General features: G+C 41.7%; 1 protein-coding gene across 1 annotated transcript in view; it reads right to left on the bottom strand.

Moving 5' to 3' along the window:
* Nucleotides 1-3,233: 3,233 nt before the first annotated feature.
* The window catches only part of LOC141258444 (uncharacterized), a 125,611-nt gene continuing 103,253 nt past the window's right edge, over nt 3,234-25,591 (bottom strand). Inside the window, exons 15-19 of the mRNA XM_073673443.1 lie at nt 11,860-12,036; nt 10,489-10,630; nt 8,059-8,243; nt 5,311-5,452; nt 3,234-5,201 (exon numbers count right to left, since the gene is read on the bottom strand). Coding sequence (XP_073529544.1) covers nt 5,023-5,201; nt 5,311-5,452; nt 8,059-8,243; nt 10,489-10,630; nt 11,860-12,036 — 825 coding nt within the window. The 3' untranslated portion in view covers nt 3,234-5,022. The remainder of the gene's footprint in view (nt 5,202-5,310; nt 5,453-8,058; nt 8,244-10,488; nt 10,631-11,859; nt 12,037-25,591) is intronic.

Here is a 25,591-nt window from a genome sequence, read left to right as displayed (position 1 = left end):
CCTGGATTATCCAACACTCTTCCACACCACCAGATGACAGCAGCAGGTAAATTGTTTTTAATATTCAATATTTTAATGAGGCCTGCCAGTTGTTGCCTTTCAAGGGTCTATAGATGTCCTTCCTTATAATTTTTTTCTGGCTTTCCACTTTCTAGAACGCCTTTATGACTGTGTAAGAACATCAAGTATACTTTCAAAATATTTAGCTTAAGAATTTTTTTATGGATTCAATGACTCATCCATACAGTTTAATATGGATATTGTAGCATTACAGTGGTATGTAAAACTTATAAAGAGCTTTGACAAATATTTCTGGAACAGATTACTCACCCATTGGGGTATTATGTGCTTTGTGATACATTTTGAAGGCATATAACACTCCAAAAGAGCATCTAAAAATTTTGCTTGTCTATATTTGTTACCCGTGCACTATTTTGTGGTCTGGGGTACATTTTCTAGGTATATAAGATTCAAAAAAGTGTTTAAAATGTTATCGGTATTATATTCCTCACCATAGACTATTCCATGGTTTGAACTTCATTTTCTTAGTATATAACCCTCAAAAAACTTGTTAAAAAATGTAGCGATATTATATTGCTCATCCATAGAGTATTTCATCTTCTTAGGTAGATTTTGTTGCTCTATAATCCTCAAAAAACTTGTTCAAAATGTTATCGGTATTATATTGCTCACCCATAGAATATTCCATAGTCTCTATTACATTTTCTTGGTATGTAAGCCTTAAAAAATGTGTTAAAAAATGTATTGGTATTACATTGCTCGTCCATACACTTTTCCATTTTCTTGCTTAGATTTCGATGATATATAAGCTTCAAAAAAGTGTTCAAAACATTATCGGTATTATACTGTTCATCCATAGACTTTCACTTATTCTTCAGTAGATTTTGTTTCTATATAAGCTTCAAAAAATGTGTTCAAAATGTATCGGTATTACATTGCTCATCCATACACTTTTACATATTCTTGGATAGAATTCGATGGTATATAAGCCTCAATAAAGTGTTAAAAAATGTATCGGTATTATATTGCTCATCCATACACTTTTACATATTATTGGATAGATTTTGGTGGTATATAAGCATCAAAAACTTGTCCCAAATTTTCTTTTTGCTATTATATTGCTCACTCATAGACTATTCCATGGTCAGGAGTACATTTCCTTGGTATATAACCCTCAAAAAACTTGTTCAAAATTTATAGGTATTATATTGCTCATCCATAGAGTATTACATCTTCTTGGGTACATTTCGTTGCTATATGAGCCTGAAAATACTTGTTCAAAATTTATCAGTATGACATTGATCATCCATAGGATATTATATCTTCTTGGGTACATTTCGGTGGTATTTAAGCCTCAAAAAACTTGTTCAAAATTTTATCAGTATTATATTGCTTACCCATAGACTATCCCATGGTCTGGAGTACATTTCATTGGTAAATACACCTCAAAAGTGCAAAACCTTTATGAGTATAGGAGTGCCACTACATAACAATTTGAACATAATGTGTATGAAGCCCTCCTTTATGTCTAATACAGGGTGTATCTAAGTCCCTATGAGTCCCTAATTTTTTGCAGTTCTTGCTTCCTTCATGAATAATAATGAAATGTCCTATTTTTTAATAAAAAAAATATTTTGGTTTACTTCAATTACATTCAATTTTTAAATCCTTTTTAATTTTGGCCTTTATTATAGTCATTATAAAGGAAAAAAATATTCTTAAGATTTTTATTCCTGTAAAATACAATTTCTTGTTGGTTTGGAATGTTTTATTGTCAGTCCTTAAAGTGGAGAAAATGTGTGAAAGCATTGTTCTTAGCAGCGATCTGGGAGTCAGAGATACTTTCAGAGGTCTTCTCCATGCTGTTCTCCTTCCATTCAGCACTTTCTCCACCCATTTCAATATTCTCACTGCCCCCCAGACCTTTTTATTAAACAACACCCCATTGGGATAAAAAACACTATAATTAGAGGTTCCAAAATGGGAACAATGCCCCTTTTGTCTCCCAAAGCAACACCATATACATACAATAATTTACAACGGAGAAAAAAATGGAGCCTTGAATTTGCTTAGAATGATTACCAAAATTTTATTACATATAAAAATTAAAATCAATTGCAAAAAAAACCCACATAACATTAATGCATGAAGATGTGATAAACACAGACCTCAGGCTGTAAGTAATCAGTGGCACCAATTACATAAATGTCTTGATAGATAGAAAATATGCCACAAGGGCATTCCTATACATAGAACATATTGGTAATATTTAATGAGTCCATAGATCCTACCCTAAACCAAAGAGAGAAGTATAGTACCTAGTGCAAATGTTAAAACCTATCCTAGTAGTTATCAATAGGCTCAAGGGAAAGTATATCCTAAGTAGTTGGACTCATAAACATACCCAGAAATAGAGGATGGACGGCAAAGGAACTATCAGCCTGGTGAGAGGATTCCCCACATCCCCTACGCACGTTTTGCTTATATAAGTGACCGCTTCATCACCTTTTTGTAGGATCTGCTGGAAAAAAGCTTGGCTTTCCCATTGACTCCCATTATATCCATATATATAGACATTCAAAGTAATAAATTAAGACACATCACCAGAGTGAAAAGCAGAGCAAGATATCAGTTTATCAGCAGAAGCTAACCTGGTGCTGATAGTTTTCATGTACCTGTGTACTCCACCCTGGAGCTGACAAAGAGATACTTTTTTAATTATATATTTATTGGGTTTCATATAAAATGCACAAGTAAAACTAATAACAATTTACTATATAAGAAGAAAACAGATATATACAGGTGCATGTTACTAAATTAGAATTTCATCAAAAAGTTAATTTATTTCAGTACTTCAATACAAAAAGTGAAACTCATATATTATATAGAGTCATTAAAAACCTTGTGGGGTGTGTCAATGACTGCCTTCTGGACATCTGTCAAGTCAGCAGTCTACCCAATGATTGTGGAACCTAATGAAATAGACTAAGGGACCATTTTAAATGCTTAGGAAGCCTTTGCAGGTGTTTTTTGTTAATTATTTGAATTTACTGAGATAATAACTTTTGTGTTTTCATTGGCTGTAAGCCATAATCATCAACATTAACAGAAATAAACACTTGAAATAGATCACTCTGTTTGTAATGACTCTGTATAACATATGAGTTTCAGTTTTTGTATTGAAGAAATGAAATAAATTAACTTTTTGATATTCTAATTTAGTGAGATGCACCTGTACTTACACCCCTTCAGGAACAGAGAATTGTCAATGACTTTATAGTCTATGTTTTCCAAGTAAGAAATCTAGATATTGTTAAATCAGGTTTTGTGTTAAAAGGTTTTTTTTTTGTTTTTCATTTCTCCATATCACATTCTATGGGGTTGGGTTTACCTAGGACTTTAATCCTGCCTCTAATGATAAGGAAACTGCTGTAAAATTTAAACAATAGGAAGTTAAAGTGTAAAAAAGCCTCAATGCCCAGTGTGAAAATTGCAAGATTACTAATTTAGTAAGTTAATAAAGATTGTGATATGAACAAAAAAAAACTGCAACATTTTTTTTAAATATATGTATTATAAAAACCTGATTTAAACTAGTGGTTATTTTCTGATGATAGCTTCCCTGTAAAGGAAACTCACTATCAAACATATATGAAAGGTCTTCTTATGTCAAGGAGAATATTTGATCAAAGCCGATTGATAATGCTGAAGATCCCTCACAGGCGGGATGTTACTGAACAGGAGGAGCTGTGGGTGGTCTTTAACAGTGGTCTAGACATTTGTGTGAGAAGAGTAAATGCATTCATGTTTATTGTTTGATTATATGGAGGGACAACTAAAAGAGGATTAGCTGAGTAGACACGTGAATATGTACGAAGAGCTGAACACAAACAGCCAAATAGCCGTATTTTTCGGACTATAAGATGCACTTTTTACCTCCAAAAAGAGTAGTGAATATTAATTCTTTTTAATCGCAGGAACACTTGATCGCCCAGCCGCTGCAGGAGCAAGTGGCTGCGGCTGACACTGTGCACGCTATTAAGGAAAATAAATATTCACTGCTCTCTACACCCATAGTCCCAGCCATGGGGAGCAGAGAATATTCCAGCAGCTGACCTCAACATGTGAGGGTACAAGGCTGTGATGTCATGCATTGCTTATACACTGAAATCAGCTGCTGGCATCAGAACAGGATGTAGCGCTGGAGAGTAGGGAAGGGGAGTAGAATTGACTATTTTTTTATGTGTGCAGCGTAATGGGGATGGGGGTGCCATGCATACCAGGATGAGGATGGGAGTGCCATGCATACCAGGATGGGGATGGGGGTGCCATGCATATCAGGATGGGGATGGGGGTGCCATGCATACTGGTATGGGGATGGGGGTGCCATGCATACCAGGATGGGGGACCATGTACACCAGGATGAGGATGGGGACCTTGTATACCCGGATAGGAATAGGGGCCACGTATATTTAGATAGGGGGGCATATATACCAGAATGGGGGATATTAATGCAGAATTTTTTTGCTTTAACTTTTTTTTATGTTTTTCTCCTATAAAACCTCGTGCGTCTTATGGTCCAGTGCATCTTATAGTCTGAAAAATACGGTACATTTGGCATCCTACCACAACTCATGAAATGAATTACTAACCTAGTTGACATTGACCCTCACTCTATCCTAGACCACCATGCTCTAGGATAGAGTGCCCAAGACCATTAACCGAAGACCACGGAACCCAAGACCATTAACAGTATTCCTACATTCTAGATTAGCAGGGATACCATAGATAAAATTGAATGGCTCATATGTACTTTAGAATGATTGACCTATCTTACCTAAAAAAAAAAAATTCTGAAAAGGAAGGAACAAAATTTAATTTTGGGTGCCCGGTGGTTCAGCCCCATTTCTCTAATATCAACCAAAAGTAGAAAATTGCCATTATGATGTGTAAACCCAATCTTGTAAATACAGATCGGGCATCCACAGGGTAGGTTGTCCATTAGTAGCGAGGAATTGCACAGATCTCATGTTCCGGTGGGCGTAAGGTGAAGCCAACCTCAGCAGTGAGATCCAGCTTTGCCCCGGGAGGAGCTTTGAATGTGAAGTTCTGCAGCAGTTTTGTAAAGAAGATGAAAAGCTCCATTTTAGCCAAGTTCTCTCCTGCACAACTTCTCTTACCTACAAAAAAAATGAGCAGAGATAAAATATGCGCCATGGAGAGTGCTGGTTGCTGAAAGCCCTTGAGGTGGTTGCGATGTCCACCATATTTTTATTTGAGAAGACTTACCTGCAGAGAATGGTAAAAAGGCCTCGTTTTTGACAAAATTTCCATCCAAATCCAGAAAATGTTGAGGGTAAAAGTCATCAGGTTTCTTGAAGTATCTGTCATCTCGTAGGACAGATGTTAGTGATGGTATTACATGAGTTCCCTGCGAAGATTCGTGAACTCATGAAAGATTCTCCATGCTGAGATCAACTTAAAATAGGGATGCACCCCCATCAATAATATTTGGACTTTATATGGGCACAATTTTAGATCTTTATAAGCCTCCATCTTGAACTGTATTTAGTAAATTTGGGGCAACCTGAGGAGGCTGGTGTACTTTTTCTCAAGCATCCACTCTTTTTTAAATACATGCAGGGAGGGACACAAGAGGGACAAAGCAGGGACAAGCACATCCTCTGTATTGAGTGCCACCTCCCTGATTTCAGGAGGTGGCAGGGGTTTTGACTGTGATTCCAGCCTCTGCCCCCTGCTCTGATGATGCATCGTTTGAGTTTCCCAGCATGCACTGACATTCTCAAATGAAGCGTCATCACACAGGAAATAGGAAAAAAATAGAATAGCAGTTAAATAGTGTAGTTAGGGAAGGATAGGGAATTTTTAATACAATTATATTAGAAAATAGCTTAGATTACAGCATTGAGTAGATAGAGATTTAGATTAACATTTAGTTTGATTTCTGACCACCCCTTTAAGCTCTGCGATAATGCAGGTTGACATGATCTCCCTGCACTACTACTCCCCTTTTTGTCACTTTAAGTCTGCATTTTACAGAACAGCAGGGTGAAGCACTGGCTGAGGCAGGGGTGCACACACATGACTTTAGAGACCCGGCGCAGTGACATCATTGTGCTGTGCCAGGAATCTGACATCCTGTGCATGCGCCGGTACAATGATATCGCATTAGTCCACCCACGCTTTGCCAATGTGCTCGTCAGGATCCTGGATTAGGTTAGTATATGATTATTTTTTAGTGTGACTATTTGGGCATCAAAAACAATGGGGAACCCTCAGTGTTGGGGGCCCTCATGCATTGTAGGGACTATTTTAGAGGGCCTTCATATGGTGTGGGGTCCTCAGAAAATGTTGGGGCCGTTATACAGCGTGGTAGCTAATGTGGTGGCTATTATACAGTGTGGGGGCTTCTGTTGGGGTCATTATACAGTGTGGGAGCTAATGAGAGGACCATTATACAACTTGGGGCTATCATACAGTATGGGAACTACTTTAGAGGACACTCTTACAATATCAGAGCCAATAAAAAGGGGACCATTATACATTATGAGAGCTAATGTGAGGGCCATTAACCAGTTTAGGGGTCATCATACAGTGTGGGGACTACTGTGAAGGCTAATATAAAGTGTGAAGGACATTATTCAGTATCAGGGCTATTGTAGAAACCATTATTGTGTGGGAGTAGTTGTGAAGACCATTAAACAGTGTGGAGGCCATGGTACACTGTGAGTGTAATTATATAGTGTGGCTAATATTATGGGGGAATTATACAGTGTGAGGACTACTGAGTGGATCAATATATTGGGGGAGCAGTGGGCTATCATACTGTGTGTAAGAGAGCTGTGGGCACCTAATACTGTGCATATGGGAGCTGTGGAACCAATATAGTGTGTTTGGGGAAGCTGTGGACCCCTCATATTATGTATAGGGGAGTTCTGCTGGCATTAAACTGTGTATAGTGGAGCTATGGGTCTTTCAAACTGTGCATAGGAGAACTGTGGGGTCATAATACTGTGTATAGGGTAGCTGTACATAGGGGGACTCAGGGGATATTATTAAATGTTAAGTGGGCACATAAGAAGCATTTTTGTTACAGGACCACTCATGGTATTGTGACTTTCAAAGGTGCACATGGGCCATTAAAACTTTTTAGGGACTAAACGTGGATACTGTTTCCTATAAATTTACCATCTAGAGAGCACAAAGCAGGCAATATTACTAAATTAGGGGCACAGTGGTGGCATTATTATGTGGGGCAATAAGAAAAGCTGTTATTATACTACACAGTAGGTGCTGTAATAGAGACACATATGGCAGCAGCAGTTCAGAATCGGAGTATTAGCAGAATGAGGAGTTTGTGCAAGTGGGGAATACATGGGGATGGTGCTGGGAATGTGAGAAGTCAAATGTGTCTTTGTTGTAAATTCTGATGATTCATGCCTGGAGAAGTTGTCATGGTGGTCTGGGCCAGATGGAGAAGACGGTAAAAATTAACTACTCCATCAGAAAGAAATTCAGCTCTTAGACTCCATCTATTACTGTACTGTAATCACTTATTTGTTCTGCAGGACTGGTATCTAACACTATATGGTCACCATATGGCTGTAATATCAGTGTTGGTCTCTGTATAGAGATTTATTTTCAGTAATGCAACATTTTCTAAGAAAGCTGTGTAGAATAGCCCTCCTTCAGAAGAAAGTAACTTTTTTCTCTTGTGCCTCTTTTACTGGTTACCTCAAGTCATGTTTCAGTGCTCTTAGAAGAGTCAAGCATTAACTACAGGGTAGTCATCTACTGTATTTGTGGCACAAGAAGGACATGGAGATGAATCTATCCTGAGAATATGGTTTTGCCTTTATGTGTCTCTATTTTGTGCCAATATTTATGTCTTAAGCTCCGTGTAGATGACATTTTTTGATATTTCTAAATATCTCAAAAGGTCCCATGGACCGTTGAAGACATAACGTTTCAGGAATCAACATACTACAAGTAAAAAAAATGTTTTTAACTACTTACTTTTGGAAGGAAGAAGCCCCTCAGGGTGACATCTTGAGTGGTCTGATGTGGCACATTGGTTGGCACAAGATTGGCAAATCTCTGAATCTCGTGGATCACAGCGTCTGTGTATGGCATTTGTTTGCGGTGCACCATCTGAGGCTCGGCTGAACCAATCACTGTTTCAATTTCTTTTTGGACATTTGCTGTTATTAAAGCAAGAATTACTCTTACTATCTCCAAGTCTTACCTATGGCCATTTAGGTTGGGGCTGCACAGTGTTTTTAGCAGCAACACATCTTGCACGATCAAAGTTCACTCGTTGTTACAACACTGCAGTGCAATACAAGTGAATAAGGTCGTGTTTCGACCACTAGGATCCTATGAGCACAACAAGCAAGTCATAAAAAGTCAAACCTCAGCAGATCTTTTGTGATTTGCTTGGCGTAGTCATAGTACCCTTGGATTTGGACTTGTATTGTGCTGTGATGTAACAGCGACACCTAGCAAACTTTGGTCACATTATAGTCTTATCGTGTCATATAAAGTTCCAGATTCCCAGCTTCCCTCATGAAACCATAAAGGTAAATGACAAAATTCGGTCTGCTTGCAGCCACCACAAGGGGGAGTATAGTAGCTTACTGCATAAAGATTGATTTCTGAATCTCAGGAGCGATGTAACCCCTTAAAGATGCAGCAAATTTTAGTTTTTGCATTTTTTCCCTCTCAATAAATCCACCTTTGAGCTTATTTTATTGCGGGACCTGTTGCAGTTTTTAGTGACAACATTTGCTCTTCCATACAATGTAGTAAAAAATAAGGAAAAAATCCAAGTATGATGAAATGGTGAAAAAAAAATCACAATTTCGACATTTATTTTTCTGTTTCATGTCAATGGCGTTCAATGTCTTGTAAAACATACTTGGCAAAATGATAAAGCAGCTTGGTACAATTACAGCGATGCCAAACTTACAGGGCTTTTTTTTATTAGTTTAGGGGCTTAAAAAAGTTTCGTAATTTGCAAAAACAAACTAGAATTTAGTGTTAACATTGGGCACATGCTTCATTTCCCAAGTACTATTTTGTGATCACTAGAGATGAGAGGATCTTTTGAAATTTGAATTCACCACATTTGCCAAATTTTCCCTCAAAAAATTGATTTGCAGCAAATACATTTTTGTGGATTTCAATACTGAATCGCTTGTAATTGTAAAATACACTTAGGGGAGAGGAGAGAAAGGACACTGCTGACCATAAGAGCTTACACTCTACAGAAAAGAGAGAGGACCCTGCTGACCATAAGAGCTTGCACTCTACAGAAGAGAGAGAGAACCCCGCTAACCATAAGAGCTTACACTCTACAAGAGAGAGAGAGGACCCTGCTAATCATAAGAGCTTACACTCTACAAGAGAGAGAGAGAGGACCCTACTGTTACGCGTTTGTCAGAGGTGACAGACAGTCGCCCTGCAGTTACTTGCAGGAGATCTCTATATTTGGCATTACAGACATCTTCTTAGAGACTGGCTGTCTCTAGGACCCAGCGGCTACCTCCCTCTGGCTAATTAGCTCACTGGCCTGAGTGTATAAATACCTGGTGTGTCTGAGAGGGAGGTGCCAGCGATATTCATTACTACTTGTGAGGCTTTAGCAAGAGCAGTACTTTGTCCTCTTTGGAGCTTGAGGCCGTGTGCGCATTTGTCTGGAGTCGTCTAAAGCTAAGCAGTCCTCCCCTATTTGTCTACCCTTGTTGTCTAAAGAGTTTAGTGGAGATCGACTAGTGCTCATCTCCTCCCTTCCCTAGCCTTAGCCATTTGCCAGGGAAAGTCAGTGAGAGGCAGGCGTGCAGCGATTGTTAATGAGCCAATATAGGGACAGTAGTTTAGACAGGGTGATACTTGACCAGTCTTGGAGGTCTCCACTCCCCGCTCTCCCTAGTGTCTGGGCTCCCTTTCCCTCTTCTCTCTGTGTTGCACCAAGTCTTTCCCACACCTGGCCTGACACCTACTGACCATAAGAGCTTACACTCTACAAGAGAGAGAGAGAGGACCCTTCTGACCATTAGAGCTTACACTCTACAGGAGAGAGAAAGTGGACCCCACTGATTAAAAGAACTTACATTGTACAGAAGAGTCTTACCCAGCGACTCTAAAGATGGAAAATTACTCCACAATCTGTGCTCCACTGGGAACCCCTGATCTGTGATGGCCCCGGTACTGACCACCATTGTACAAGGTATGATAATCCGCTAGATGTTATAGCACAGAGTGACTGCAGACTTATCGATCTGAACTGGACAACCCCTTTAAGTGGCTATAACATGCAAAACAGACATTTGCAAGTATATGTATACTCTAACTAAATTTAAGCAACTAAAAGGAAATGGAAGGTTAGACACAACTACATTTATATTTCTAATGTATTTACAACAAACATTAGTCATATTTCCTTACTTTGGATTTCAGGATATTTCATCATTAGTAGAAGGGCCCATTTCAGGGTAGTAGAGGTCGTCTCCATTCCAGCAGCGAACAAGTCAGCTACAAGAGATGTTAAGTTTTCATCATGAAAATATATCTCTGGAGTTGGTTTCTCCTGAAATGTGGAATATATTGAATTTATGTATTAGGGAACGCCGAAGTCAAATAGGAAAAAAAACAAGTATATTAGAAAAAAGTAAATCTTCATCTTTTATTATTGTATAATTTGCACAGTGGATCTTCAACAAATTTGAGCATGTTAAATTGGTCACATCATGGAATATTGGTTGCATAGCTGAATAAAATGTCTTTTTCATTTTTTTTATTTCCCATTAAAATTTATTATAAAACCAACAGAACATTAACAGAGATTCTTCTCTCAGGGTGTGTACTTTTTCCCCTGCATGACATTGAACAATCATAAGCAGGAGGTGTCATGCAAGGGGAAAATGGACACGCCCCAGAAGGTCAGAAGAACATGTTTCTCTTGTGCAATCTGTAAGGAAAGATAATCATGCTCTCCTTTGTAATCTTTGCACCTATCATGTAACATAGACCAGAGCTCAGTATGATTACTCTTTCAGCTTTCATCCACTGTGGATGGAGAGAAGTAGTGCTGAGCTGTGTGATTTCAAATACTTCTGCAATTCTCTGCTCACAATGATATCAGTTCAGATCTATAAACCTTTACCCACACTGACTGCCTTGAGATGAAATATGGAAGTATTTGTAATGACATTCAGCTCTGCTTTATGGTACACAGTGGTTGCAGAAAATCAGTGCTCAGAGCAGGGATGTCTGTCATTACATATCTCAAAGGAGAAAGCATGTTCTTCTGACTTCTTCTGAATTTCTGGCAGTGTGTCCTTTATTCCTCTGTATGACATCCCCTGCTTATGATTGGTCAATGCCAAGGTAAGAAAAAAGTACACGCCCTCAGAGAAGAATCTTTGGTAACACCCCATCGGGCTCATCATAATTTCTAACCTAAATTTTCAAAGTCACACAACAATTTTGGTGCGTTCATGCCAGTTACAGGCTGCTCCAACAAAATATAAAGAGCTGTGGAAGAGCCAAGTCAGGAATATCCTGGTCACATCTGCCTGTCAATTTCTTCAAAAGTGGAGGAGTTTTTTACTCTGTAACATAGCATGTATGGCAAGGTGCATGGAGGCATATGCCACTGATCAGATTCACCAAATTCATTCAAGCACTTCTTAATAAATTCAGCTCATCTTATTCTTCCCAGCCCCTCATTGGCTTACAAAATACCAGTCTTAGTCTGCCCCTTATCCCTACCTCTTACACAAATAGTATTAATAAACATAAGTTTTATTACTTTACCTCTTTTTGCATGACCAGATAAGACTTTATAAAACTACTCTGGTCATTGACATCCAGTTTATTCCTTTGTTTTGTGAAGATCTCTTTAATAAACAGATGTAATTCATTGGTGTTCTGTTGGACAGATTTGTGAGTCCCAGGAATCCAGCGCATAACGGATGGAAAAGCATTGTACAACTGGAAAGAAATATGTATTAATCCATTGCATATAGGAGTATATTTGTGTGTACAAACTCATCAGTATAACATACAGTGTTTCCACTTCAAGCCTTGGCTGCAGAACATGATGAGCACTAGACCGAGAGACCAACTTTTACATTGGTCTTTGTGGCTACTAAACCACTACCTTCCACTTCCAAATGATGATGCAAAAATTGAACATTCTCCCTATTCAGGAGGATGGATGACTCTCTATCACTTGCCTTTTTGGGTTTAACATTGTCCGTCTTGACCACAAGAGACTACTCAGCTGGACTTCTACTAAAAGATCTCTCACTAGCCTACAGGACAGCCAGCTATGGCTGGATTCAGGCCAACTCTGCTTACACTTTTGTGAGAAGGTTTTTCTGGTACCTCATGTACCATGTATTTTCCAAGTGGGACCCCACTTCTTTTCCAATTTACGGACACCAACTAGGGCCACTACACCCAGCACATTGTATTGGTCTCTGCCCCAGCCTACACCTTCAATCGCACTTCCTCCTGCAAGCTGACAGCCAAAAATTATGTTTCCTGGTGACAAACAACATTCATAGAATGTGAATGGGCAGCCACACACACACAGTATTTTATGTAAAAGGAGTCCATTAGATATATGTCCTTACAAGAGGTTCTTAAGTCTTTAATTCTCTAATAATTCTCACCTAGTAGTTTTCTCCAAAGTGACACAGTTGCTCATGATTATGCGTGTCTGGTAAGTTATCTTCCCAATACAACCTACTGTAGGTATGCTTTAGGCAAGGGTTTGTACCAGGTGAAATTTTTCCCTGTCTCTATGAGACCTTATGGCTAGAGATGAGCGTTGTTCTACTCGAACTGTTCGCCAATCTCAAATTCGAGCTGTTTTGGGCGGTGTTCGAGCCGGTCGGCGAACACGAACAATTTGAGAAAAATTCGGCTGTTCGAGGTTATGTTCGATAACTGTTCGTGCACCAAAATCATAACTGGATTTTTTCTCAGTAATGATGAAAATTAATGTTAATACGCAGTTTGAGTGTACAGCGGGGCGGGGGGAGGGGCAGGGGATGGATCTCTGCAGGAACAATGAAGATCTCCATTTTTTTTTCTCTTTCCCGCATTTGCAGTGGGGAGGTGCAATCTGTCAGCCTATCAGCAGCGCACACACGGAGCGAAGTGCTTTTTTTCACAAAAGCAAGGGCATGTGTGATTGGCAGTGTATGTCACATGTCCTTGCCCTATAAGACCAAGCCATTTTCCCCGTCGCCACCATTTTCTCACTGCTGCAGCTGCGTGTTAGACGGCACCGCTGTTGCTGTGTGCGCTATACCTTGTTAATTTCAAGCCAATTTTCGCACAAATATACAGATAGCTTGGGAGTAGGGAATAGTTGTGATTGCAGTCCTTTTAAGGACTAGGTTACAGCATTTCCTACGACTTTTATCAGGCAGGTCTGTGCTCTTAAATAGATAGATTGTGGGAGTAAAGACTAATTGTAATTGGAGTCCTTTTCAGGACTAGGTTACATCAGTTCCTCTCAGTTTTTGCCAGGCAGGTCTGTGCCAGTGCTGTGCAAGTTTTTTTCACAGCATTTGGCTGAATCTAGCAAAGCTAATCCTTTTTGGCCTATTGCAGAGTGTGTTAGTCAGTGGAGTAGCCTATCTGTGTTGCAAGATATACCACCTGTGTATAGAATACCATTTTTTTTACTGCACCTAGTAAAGTAAAATCTTTTGGGCATAGCATCATTCTATTAGTCCATCTATACTGACCTCCATCAGGTTGCAAACTGAATATAATTTTTTTCTGCATCTAGCTCTGAAAAAATATTTGGGCTTCTAGCGGTGTGTGGGACTTGGTCTATTAGTCCATCTATACTGACCTCCATCAGGTTGCAAATTAAAAATAATTTTTTTCTGCATCTAGCTCTGAAAAAATATTTGGGCTTCTAGCAGTGTGTGGGACTTGGTCTATTAGTCCATCTATACTGACCTCCATCAGGTTGCAAATTAAAAATAATTTTTTTCTTCATTTATCTCTGAAAAAATATTTGGGCTTCTAGCAGCGTGTGGGACTTGGTCTATTAGTCCATCTATACTGACCTCCATCAGGTTGCAAATTAAAAATAATTTTTTTCTGCATCTAGCTCTGAAAAAATATTTGGGCTTCTAGCAGTGTGTGGGACTTGGTCTATTAGTCCATCTATACTGACCTCCATCAGGTTGCAAATTAAAAATAATTTTTTTCTTCATTTAGCTCTGAAAAAATATTTGGGCTTCTAGCAGTGTGTGGGACTTGTTCTATTAGTCCTTCTATACTGACGTCCAGCAGGTTGCAAATTGAATATAATTTTTTTCTGCATCTAGCTCTGAAAAAATATTTGGGCTTCTAGCGGTGTGTGGGACTTGGTCTATTAGTCCATCTATACTGACCTCCATCAGGTTGCAAATTAAAAATAATTTTTTTCTGCATCTAGCTCTGAAAAAATATTTGGGCTTCTAGCAGTGTGTGGTACTTGGTCTATTAGTCCATCTATACTGACTTCCATCAGGTTGCAAATTAAAAATAATTTTTTTCTGCATCTAGCTCTGAAAAAATATTTGGGCTTCTAGCAGTGTGTGGGACTTGGTCTATTAGTCCATCTATACTGACCTCCATCAGGTTGCAAATTGAATAAAAAAATTTTCTGCATCTAGCTCTGAAAAAATATTTGGGCTTCTAGCGGTGTGTGGGACTTGGTCTATTAGTCCATCTATACTGACCTCCATCAGGTTGCAAATTAAAAATAATTTTTTTCTGCATCTAGCTCTGAAAAAATATTTGGGCTTCTAGCAGTGTGTGGGACTTGGTCTATTAGTCCATCTATACTGACCTCCATCAGGTTGCAAATTAAAAATAATTTTTTTCTTCATTTAGCTCTGAAAAAATATTTGGGCTTCTAGCAGTGTGTGGGACTTGTTCTATTAGTCCTTCTATATTGACGTCCAGCAGGTTGCAAATTGAATATAATTTTTTTCTGCATCTAGCTCTGAAAAAATATTTGGGCTTCTAGCGGTGTGTGGGACTTGGTCTATTAGTCCATCTATACTGACCTCCATCAGGTTGCAAATTAAAAATAATTTTTTTCTGCATCTAGCTCTGAAAAAATATTTGGGCTTCTAGCAGTGTGTGGGACTTGGTCTATTAGTCCATCTATGCTGACCTCCATCAGGTTGCAAATTAAAAATAATTTTTTTCTGCATCTAGCTCTGAAAAAATATTTGGGCTTCTAGCAGTGTGTGGGACTTGGTCTATTAGTCCATCTATACTGACCTCCATCAGGTTGCAAATTGAATAAAAAAAATTTCTGCATCTAGCTCTGAAAAAATATTTGGGCTTCTAGCGGTGTGTGGGACTTGGTCTATTAGTCCATCTATACTGACCTCCATCAGGTTGCAAATTAAAAATAATTTTTTTCTGCATCTAACCCAGCAAATAGTTTTGGCCTAATACCACAGTTTGGCCACTCAGCTCTGCTCGGTTACCATCCATTGTTTTTTTGTGCAAACAACTCCAGAGCTGTGAATTAGTTAACCACCAAAATGAGTGGAAAAAGGCCTGCTGCTGGTGGAAAGGGGAATAGGCGTGTTGGGAAGGGGAAAAAAGGTTGTGTCCGTGGGGTAGGTGCAGAAGAAAGACCATCTTCCAGCCAAACTAAAATGTCTACTTCTTTTAGCGGACAATGTGATAAGATCCCTTTCTTACGGCCACGCCAATCGCTACAAATTCCAGATGAGGCACAAAAACAGCAGGTGCTTCAACGGATATCAAGTGCTCCTTTAAGTGGGCTCTCCTCCACATCAACTTCAACATCACAAATACTCCAGTCCTCAAAGGTGTCACCCAAATCGCACTTGCTTCCTCACAGCTCCCAAATCTCCAGCTGCCCGTCTGAGTATGAGGTAGAACAGATGGTTGAGTCTGCAGAGCTGTTTACTCATACTATAGCCTGGGAATCAGAGGTCGACTCCAGCGCTTCTGTGAATCCAGACGAGGAAATGATCTGCACTGATGCCCAGAATCTTTATGAGTCGGATCCAGGACCAGACGCAGAAGGTTCTGACCATAATGTAGACCCTCATTCCCAAACTGTAACTCCTGTTGGTGGAGACAATGAGGAAGACGATGATAAGACTCAAATACCTGATTGGAGCGACAACTTTAGTTTTTTGTCAGGGCAGGAACAGGTTGGCTCTGAGGACGACGGGTGTGATAACGCATAGGGTGATGATGATGAGGTCGGAGATCCCACTTACTGTCAACCCACAGTCAGCCAAGAGATGAGGTCAGCAGAGGAGGTGGAGGAAGATGCTAGTGACGACGAGGTCAGGTTGCGCCTTCCTGGACAGAGACGTAGTACTGGAAGCACGTCAACAACTGCATCCTCAAACACAACTCTGCCTCTCACCACAAGTCGTGGTGGCTCTTCAGGTCGCATGGGTGCTAAGCCTTGCATAGCCTGGGCATTTTTTCAGATCGATAAAGATGACCCAACTCGTGTTATCTGTAACATTTGTCAGCAAAAGCTAAGTAGAGGCCAAAAAATACATAGTTTGAGTACTTCATGCATGAACCGGCACATGGACATGAAGCATAATTTGCAGTGGGAAGCTCAGTGTGCTACAATGCGGTCTAGCCGGCCGGGCCAACCACCGTCCGCCATATCTTGTGCATCCGCGGCCTCTTCATCCTCTGTGACTGGTGGGACAGCAGTCACACCTGTTTTGGGGCGCAAACCTGCCACCTCTTTACCCGCAACAGCCAGCGTGATTGGCAGGTCATCATTTTCTTTGGAGGTGGTAACACCAGCTGGTGTTGAGCGCTGTCCGACATCGATAGCACCACCTTTGGATCAAGGCAACCTAACATGTCCGCCTGCATCTTCCTCACAGACCGGCAGTTTGCCGGGGACACCCTTATCAACCCCGTCTAAGCACAATAGCCAGCCCTCGGTCCCTCAGATGTGGACAAGTAAAAGACCATTTCCTCCTAGCCATGAGAAAGCTAAGAGGTTGAATTTCACCATCTGCAAGCTCTTGGCTACAGAAATGCTGCCTTTCCGCCTGGTGGACACAGAGGATTTTCGAGACCTTATGTCCGTCGCAGTGCCCCAGTACCAGATGCCCAGTCGGCACTACTTCTCAAAGAAAGGTGTGCCTGCGCTCCACCAGCATTTCGCACACAACATCACCGCTTCTTTGAGAAACTCTGTGTGTGACAGGGTGCATTTCACCACAGACACTTGGACGAGTAGGCATGGACAGGGGCGTTACATGTCGCTGACTGGGCACTGGGTAACTATGGTGACAGCAGGACAAGGGGCTGCTGTCCAAGTCTTGCCGTCCCCACGAGTTGTGCGTCAATCCTCTTTATGTCATTTTTCCTCCACTGCTTCTGCCTCCTCAACCTCCTCTCGGTCTTCCACCTGCACCCAAAGCCTGTCTGGTCATGCCACAAGCTTTCTAACTGCGCAGAAGGGATCCTGCACACCTCCTTACTATGCTGGCAGTAGGGCTCAACGTCATCAGGCGGTTTTTTCATTGAAATGTCTGGGAAATGTGAGTCACACAGCTGAGGAGTTGTGGTCAGCTCTGGAGAACCAATTTCATGAATGGTTGTCTCCACTGGACCTGAAACCAGGGAAGGCCGTGTGCGACAATGCTGCAAACCTGGGTGCGGCCCTTCGCCGGGGCAATGTCACACATGTGCCTTGTATGGCTCACGTGTTGAACCTGGTTGTCCAGCAATTTTTAGCCCACTATCCCAGACTAGATGGCCTTCTGCAGAGGGCACGGTCGCTGTGTGCTCACTTCCGCCGTTCGCATCCCGCAGCTCAGCGACTTACATCTCTACAGAAGTCGTTGGGCCTGCCACTTCACCGGCTAAAATGCGATGTGCCTACCCGGTGGAATTCAACTCTGCACATGTTGCAGCGACTGTGGCAGCACCGACAAGCCCTGGTGCAATACGTTCTGACGTATAGCCTGGGCCAACGAGATTCAGAGGTGGGGCAAATCACGCTGGAGGAGTGGTCTCAGATCAGGGACCTATGCACCCTTCTGCACAGTTTTGAAATGGCGACGAAGATGTTTAGTGCTGACGATGCCATTATCAGCATGACTATTCCGGTGATTTACATGCTGGAGCAAATGTTAAACAGAATTCGGAGTCAGGTGGTGGCACAAGAGGAGGTGGAGGAAGTAGAGGAGGAGGAGTTGTATGCGGAAGGGCTAACATCTGCAAGGTCCAGACGGTCGGCAGCACCAAGGCGGCAGGCATGTGAGGGTGGGGGAGATGGTTTAACCAGGGCGCATGGTAGCAGCCAAACTAGTGAGGAAGGTGCAGGAGCCCAGGAAGAAGTGGAGGACGAACTGATGGAAGACTCATCAGATGAGGGAGACCTTGATCACATTTCTGTTGTGCGAGGTTGGGGGGAGAGGACAGAGGAAGGAAGCATGATTGTTATCTCGCTACCAACACAACAGGGACTTGGTGCTCCTGGATGCGCAACACACATGAGTGCCTTCTTGCTGCACTACCTGCAACATGACCCTCGAATTGTGAGAATTAGAAATAATCCTGACTACTGGGTTGCCACACTGTTAGATCCCCGGTACAAAAGTAAATTTGCAGAAATTATTCCTGCCATAGAAAGGGATGCACGCATGCAGGAGTATCAGCAGAGACTGTTGCAGAATCTTACATGTGCTTTTCCACAAAATACCAGTGGTGCACGTAGTGAATCTCACAGTTCCAACCTGCCAACCGTGGGACCGTCAAGTGTTCAGCACTCAAACCGTAACAGAACCACAGTATCTGCTGGTAACATCAATTTTGCGGAATCATTTCACCACTTTTTTAGCCCATCCTTTGCAAGGCCACAGGAGACAAGAAGTCTGACACATAGTCAATGCCTAGAGACGATGGTACAGGAGTATCTCCAAGTAAACATTGAAGCCACGACTGTGTCACTGGACCCTTGCTCTTTTTGGGCTTCCAATCTGGATAAATGGCCGGAGCTAGCCACTTACGCCTTGGAGATCTTGTCATGCCCCGCAGCCAGCGTTCTGTCTGAACGTGTGTTCAGCGCTGCTGGTGGTGTGCTGACAGATAAGCGCACGCGGCTCTCCACTGATAATGTAGACAGACTCACGTTCATAAAGATGAACAAATCATGGATCCGAAACGACTTTTCTACCCCTGTGTCATCCTGGGGAGAGTAAAAGCTTGATGATTGGTTAAAATCACCCTACCAACCGTTTTAAGCTTTCAAATTACTAATCATGTTTATCTGTATCTTGACTGGAAAATAATTTGGGCTTTGTAGCAGTGTGCAGCACTGATCCTATTAGTCCATCTATAATAAGCTTCACCAGATTTAAAATTAAAAATAATTTTTAGCTGCATCTAGCCCGGAAAATAATTTTGGGGCTCCGAGATGCGCAAGACACATAAGTGCCTTCTTGCTGCACTACCTGCAGCATGACCCTCATATTGTCAGAATTCGAAGTAATCATGACTACTGGGTTGCCACACTCTTAGATCCCCCAAACTTTTCGATCAACCTTTTCATTTTAATAAAGACCAAAAAAATGGTCATTTTTGAAATTATAAGCATTAGCAGGTTGTTAGAAACTGAAATCTAACAGTTTTCAACTCAAAACTTTATTCTAGGTGATGTTACATTTTCACATAGGACCCCTTGTTCGAAAGGAGCTTCTGAACTCTCTCGTCCATTGAATTTGTCAGGTTTTGGATGGTTTCTGCTTCAATTGTTTTGCATGAGGACAGAATATTTCTGGATTTCTGGATCACGGAATGAATTACCTATACGATGGACTACTTGCTAGAGATGGGGTGCACCTTACGAAGACTGGAAAACATGTATTTGGAAGTCGCCTTGCTACACTCATCAGAAGAGCTTTAAACTAGAACAATGTGGGAAGGGAAGCAAAAGGCCAGAAAAAGCCATACAGCTGACAAATACTATTGAGATCTCTGCTACTGGAAGTGGAAAAGAAGAACAAAGACAAAAAAATCTAAATAATAAAAATATGGGAGGAAGAGAAACCAATCACAAACTAAAATGTTTTTATACAAATGCACAAAGCATGGGCAACAAACAAGGAGAATTGGAACTACTAATGCAGGAAAAGGAATATGATGTCATTGGAATCACTGAAACTTGGTGGGACGATACACATGATTGGAATAAAAGGCTAAAAGGATACAACTTATTTGCAAGAAACAGACTTGATAAACGAGGAGGAGGTGTTGTATTGTATGTTAGAAAAGCGTATATCTGCACAGAGATTGAAGCTTCAGAGACTGGGAGTTCTGTGGAAACTGTTTGGGTAAGAATACAAGGAGAGAACAACGGAAAGGACACCATTGCAGGCATTTACTACAGGCCACCTGGGCAAGCTGAAGATATGGATGAACTCTTTATGTATCAAATGACCAAGTTCTCCAAAAAATATGACGTAGTGGTCATGGGAGATTTCAACTATCCAGACATTTGTTGGGAATCTCTCTCAAGTAAAACTAACAGGTCAAGCAAATTCTTATCCTCTCTTGCTGACAACTTTATCTTCCAAAAGGTAGGGGAGAAAACAAGGGGATCTGCTACTTTGGATCTAATTCTTATAAACAGGGAGGAAATGGTTGAGGAGGTAAAGGTGGCTGGGACCCTAGGAGGCAGCGATCATGCTATTATAGAATTTTGGATAACTAGAGGAGGAAGACATGTGAAGACTCAAACTTCAAGGTTAGATTTTAGAAAGGCAGATTTTAAGAGACTCAGAAAGAGAATAGGAGGGATCCAATGGCTGGATGTCCTTAAGGACAAAAATGTCCAGGAAGGATGGGAAATTTTTAAAAATGAGATTCTCAAAGCACAATCGTTAACAATCCCGAAAAGTAGGAAGAATGGGAAGCATTTAAGGAAACCAGGATGGATGAACACAGAACTTAAACACATGCTAAAAAGAAAGAAAGAAATGTTTATTAAATGGAAAGAGGGAGGCATATCTAAAGAAGATTATAATGCAGTCTGCAGATCCTGTAGGGCACGTATCAGGTTAGCTAAAGCTGACAATGAATTAAGGCTTGCAAGAGATGTCAAAAGCAATAAAAAAGGATTTTGGGGGTATGTCAAAAGTAAAAGAAAAGTCAAAGATGCTATAGGATTTTTACAGGATGAAAATGGAGAAATGGTAAGAGAGGATGTTGAGAAGGCCGAACTTTTTAATTCCTATTTTGCATCTGTTTTCTCTCAGAAAGAAAATGTAACATCAACTGATCTTCACTGTCCTTTTAAAGGAATAGAGGAATCCAAGTTATCAGTAAACAGAAAGATTGTGAGGGAATATTTAGCTAACATAAATGAGTTCAAGTCTCCAGGTCCAGATGAATTACACCCCAGAGTACTGAAGGAGATTGTAGAAGAAATTTTAGAACCACTCTCCATAATCTTTGAAAATTCTTGGAGAACAGGAGAAGTCCCAGAAGACTGGAGAAGAGCAAATGTTGTTCCTATCTTCAAAAAGGGGAAGAAGGTGGACCCAGGGAACTATAGGCCGGTGAGTCTGACTTCTATACCAGGAAAGATCTTTGAACAAATTATTAAACAACATGTATGTAAGTACATGGATAAGAATGAAGTGATTAACCAGAGTCAGCATGGGTTTGTAACTAACAAGTCATGTCAGACTAACTTAATTTCCTTCTATGACAGAATCACTGACTGGGTGGATCAGGGAAATGCTGTAGATATAGCATATCTTGACTTCAGCAAAGCATTTGACAAAGTATCTCACATCATCCTTATTGAAAAAATGACCAAGTATGCAATGGACCAGGCAACTGTTAGGTGGATTCATAACTGGCTTAGTGATCGGACTCAAAGGGTGGTTGTAAATGGCTTCACATCCAGCTGGATGAATGTCTCAAGTGGGGTACCACAGGGCTCCGTCCTGGGACCTGTATTGTTCAACATCTTTATCAATGATTTAGATGAAGGAATTGAGGGTAAACTGATTAAATTTGCTGATGACACAAAGCTAGGAGGGATAGCTAATACTAGAGAAGAGAGAGAGAGGATTCAAAAAGACCTAAATAAACTGGAGCAGTGGGCAGCAACTAACAGAATGGTTTTTAACAGGGAAAAATGCAAAGTACTACATCTGGGCAATAAAAATGAAAAAAGCATATACAGAATGGGAGGAATAGAGCTAAGCAACAGTACATGTGAAAAAGACTTAGGTATACTAATAGATCATAGACTGAACATGAGTCAACAGTGTGATGCAGCAGCAAAAAAGGCAAATACAATTCTGGGATGTATTAACAGAAGCATACAGTCTAGATCACGTGAAGTCATTATCGGTCTTTACTCCTCTTTGGTCAGACCTCATCTGGAATACTGTGTACAGTTTTGGGCACCACATTTTAAAAAAGACATAGACAAACTGGAGCAAGTTCAGAGAAGAGCGACCAGAATGGTGACTGGTCTGCAAACCATGTCCTATGAGGAACGGTTGCAGGATTTGGGAATGTTTAGCTTGCAAAAAAGAAGACTGAGAGGAGACTTAATAGCTGTCTACAAATATGTCAAGGGCTGTCACATTGTAGAAGGATCATCTTTATTCTCATTTGCACAAGGAAAGACTAGAAGCAATGGGATGAAACTAAATGGGAGGAGACACAGATTAGATATTAGAAAAAACTTTTTGACAGTTAGGGTGATTAATGAGTGGAACAGGCTGCCACGAGAGGTGGTGAGTTCCCCTTCAATGGACGTCTTCAAACAGAGGCTGGACAGACATCTGTCTGAGATGATCTAGTGAATCCTGCTTTGAGCAGGGGGTTGGACCAGATGACCCAGGAGGTCCCTTCCAACTCTACCATTCTATGATTCTATGATTCTATGATTCTACCCTCCCAGAGCTGTTGCTTAGATGTGAACTGCCTCCCGCCATCATAGACACTCCTTTTAATGATGCTCCAAAGGTTCTGAATGGGGTAGAGGTCAGGGGAGCATGGGGGTCACACCATAAGTTTGTCCCCTTTTATGCCCATATCAGCCAGAGATGCAGATGTTTTATGTGCAGCATGAGATGGTGCATTATCATGCAGAAAAATGATCTTGCTGTGAAATACACGGTTCTTCTTCTTGAACCATGGCAGGAAGTGCTGTTTGAGAAAATCCACATACATTATGGAGTTCATCTTTAGCGCCTTCAGGGATCCTAAAGGGGCCGACAATCTCTCTCCCCATGATTCCAGCCCAAAACATTACTCCACCTCCTCCTTGTTGGCGCTGTAGCCGTGTTTGCGTGGGGTGTCCATCAACCAGCCATCCTCCACTCCATTCATCTGGACCATCGAGCGCTGCACGGCACTCATCCGTGAACAAAACAGTTTTGAAATCAGTCTTCATGTAATGTTTGGCCCACTGGAGCCGTTTCTGCTTGTGTGAAGTGGATAGAGGAGGTCGACAGGATGGCGTATGCACAGCTGCAAACCTCTGAAGGACCCTGCATCTTGTTGTTCGGGGGACGTTGGAGGCACAAGCAGCTTCAAAAACTTGTCTGCTGCTATGACAAGGCTTTTTTGCCGCTGCTCTTTCAACCTGACGTAATTGCCTGTAGGAAAGAGTCCTCAATTTGCCCTTATCAGCACGCACACGTGTGTACTGTGAATCAGCTACATACTTCTTGATTGCCAAGACACTTCATCCTGATCATCGCACAATGTTGATTGTAGTCATGCCTTGACCTAAACACTCCACAATTTGTTGCTTCTCAGCAGCCGACACATCCTTTTTCTTTCCCATTTTGGCAGAAAATGTAGGCTGCTTAATAATGTGAGAGAGCCTTCTTAAGTAGTCTTGCCTTTCATTGGACACACCTGCCAAACTAATTAGCACAGGTGTCTGCAATTGCTTACAGTGATATAAAGAGCCCTGACACACATCACCATCAATGAGTTTAACTGACAAACAAACAAATTCTTCCCTTATCACTCCTAAACACTTTTTGCATAATAATTTGGAACGCGGTGTACATGTGCTTTTCCACAAAACACCAGTGGTTCACGTAGTGAATCTTACAGTTCTAACTTGCCAACCGTGGTCTGTATGGAATTGTTCAATAAAGGGCCCAAAATTAAGATAACATAGATGGGAGAGGTCTCTATGAATAGGAATTCCTAAGTATTTGATACCCTGTGAGGGCCAGGCAAAGGGAAAGTTGGACTGGATGGAATCCTATATGGATTTAGGGAGGGAGACATCGAGGGCCTCAGACTTCGCTGCATTGATTTTAAAATTTTACCATGTAACAAAGTGATCTATTTCAGCCATAACAGCAGGGATGGATATATGTGATTGAGTGATATATACTAGGACATCATCAGCAAATAGAGAGCACTTGTACTCGGTGCCTCCCACCTCAATCCACCTAATATTGGGGTTATGGCGAATTGATGAGAGCAGGTGCTCCGTCACTAGGATGTATAAGAGAGGGGACAGAGGACATCCCTGCCTTGTCCCATTGGTGATTGTGAAAGGTGATGAAAATGTTCTGACGCACCCCCTGGGCCTTGGGACACCCGGAGCCGGACCCTTTTTGGTGGATGCTGGTGGTTGTAGTCTTCGTGGCGGCGATCCGGTTCCTTGGCTCAGGGCGGTCAAACCAGTGGCGGAACTATTTATGTGGTTTTGATGTTTAAATGTCCGACTACGCCACCCGTGGATTGCGGTCAGAGTGAACCGCCGCTACAGGGCAGACCGCTAAGGCTGGTGTTGTGGGTGCAGCAGAGCGTAGCATAACTCCCCACGGGAGGAGTATAGCCTCAGGGCAGTGTATGCGGAGGATGGGGGTGATGGTGCAGGGCAGCAGCAGTAACGACACGGAGTCAGTGATGCAGTTCAGGGCCTTTACTCACAGTTCTTATTATCCAGACCACGTCTGCAGGTAACGGCTGCCCACGTCGTACTGTGCTCACCAGGTGAGGGGCTCAGACAACTCCCAGATAACTTTGGAGCGCTTCACAGGACCCCCTTTGTGTGTCCTTTGTCTGGCCTTTCTTACCAACACTTCTGTCCGGCTGCCTCGGGCCTCCTCTTGGTAAACTTGGCGCCAATTTCCCTGACCCTATGTGGTGCCTTCCTAGCGGGTGGAGCAAGGGGCTGCGCCACATAAAATGTCAGAGCCTCCGGTTTCTAGCTGAGGGTCGTTTCCTGCCTCCACTAGTTCGGGGACCGGTCTCCCCCTTTGGCCTGACCCCTCCACGCAGGTGGATTCGGGCGTGCGGTGGCGACTCGCCCGTCCGCACCCCTGGGATCCCTTCATTCCTCGTTCCTGGAGCCTTCTCCGCTCCTCTTCCTTCCTTCTCCCTCTTGCAGGCCTGGGCCTCTGTTACTAGGCCCGCCTCCGGAGCAGAGCTCATGCAGAGCCCCTGCTCCCTGCCACTTCTGCTCAGACTTCTCTGCACTGAACTAAGATGGTGCCCA

The sequence above is a fragment of the Phyllobates terribilis genome, unplaced genomic scaffold (assembly GCF_046119375.1).
Source record: "Phyllobates terribilis strain yellow unplaced genomic scaffold, ASM4611937v1 Scaffold_3__8_contigs__length_932513732, whole genome shotgun sequence".
NCBI classification, from domain to species: domain Eukaryota; kingdom Metazoa; phylum Chordata; class Amphibia; order Anura; family Dendrobatidae; genus Phyllobates; species Phyllobates terribilis.
This window is presented reverse-complemented; position numbering and strand designations above follow the sequence as displayed.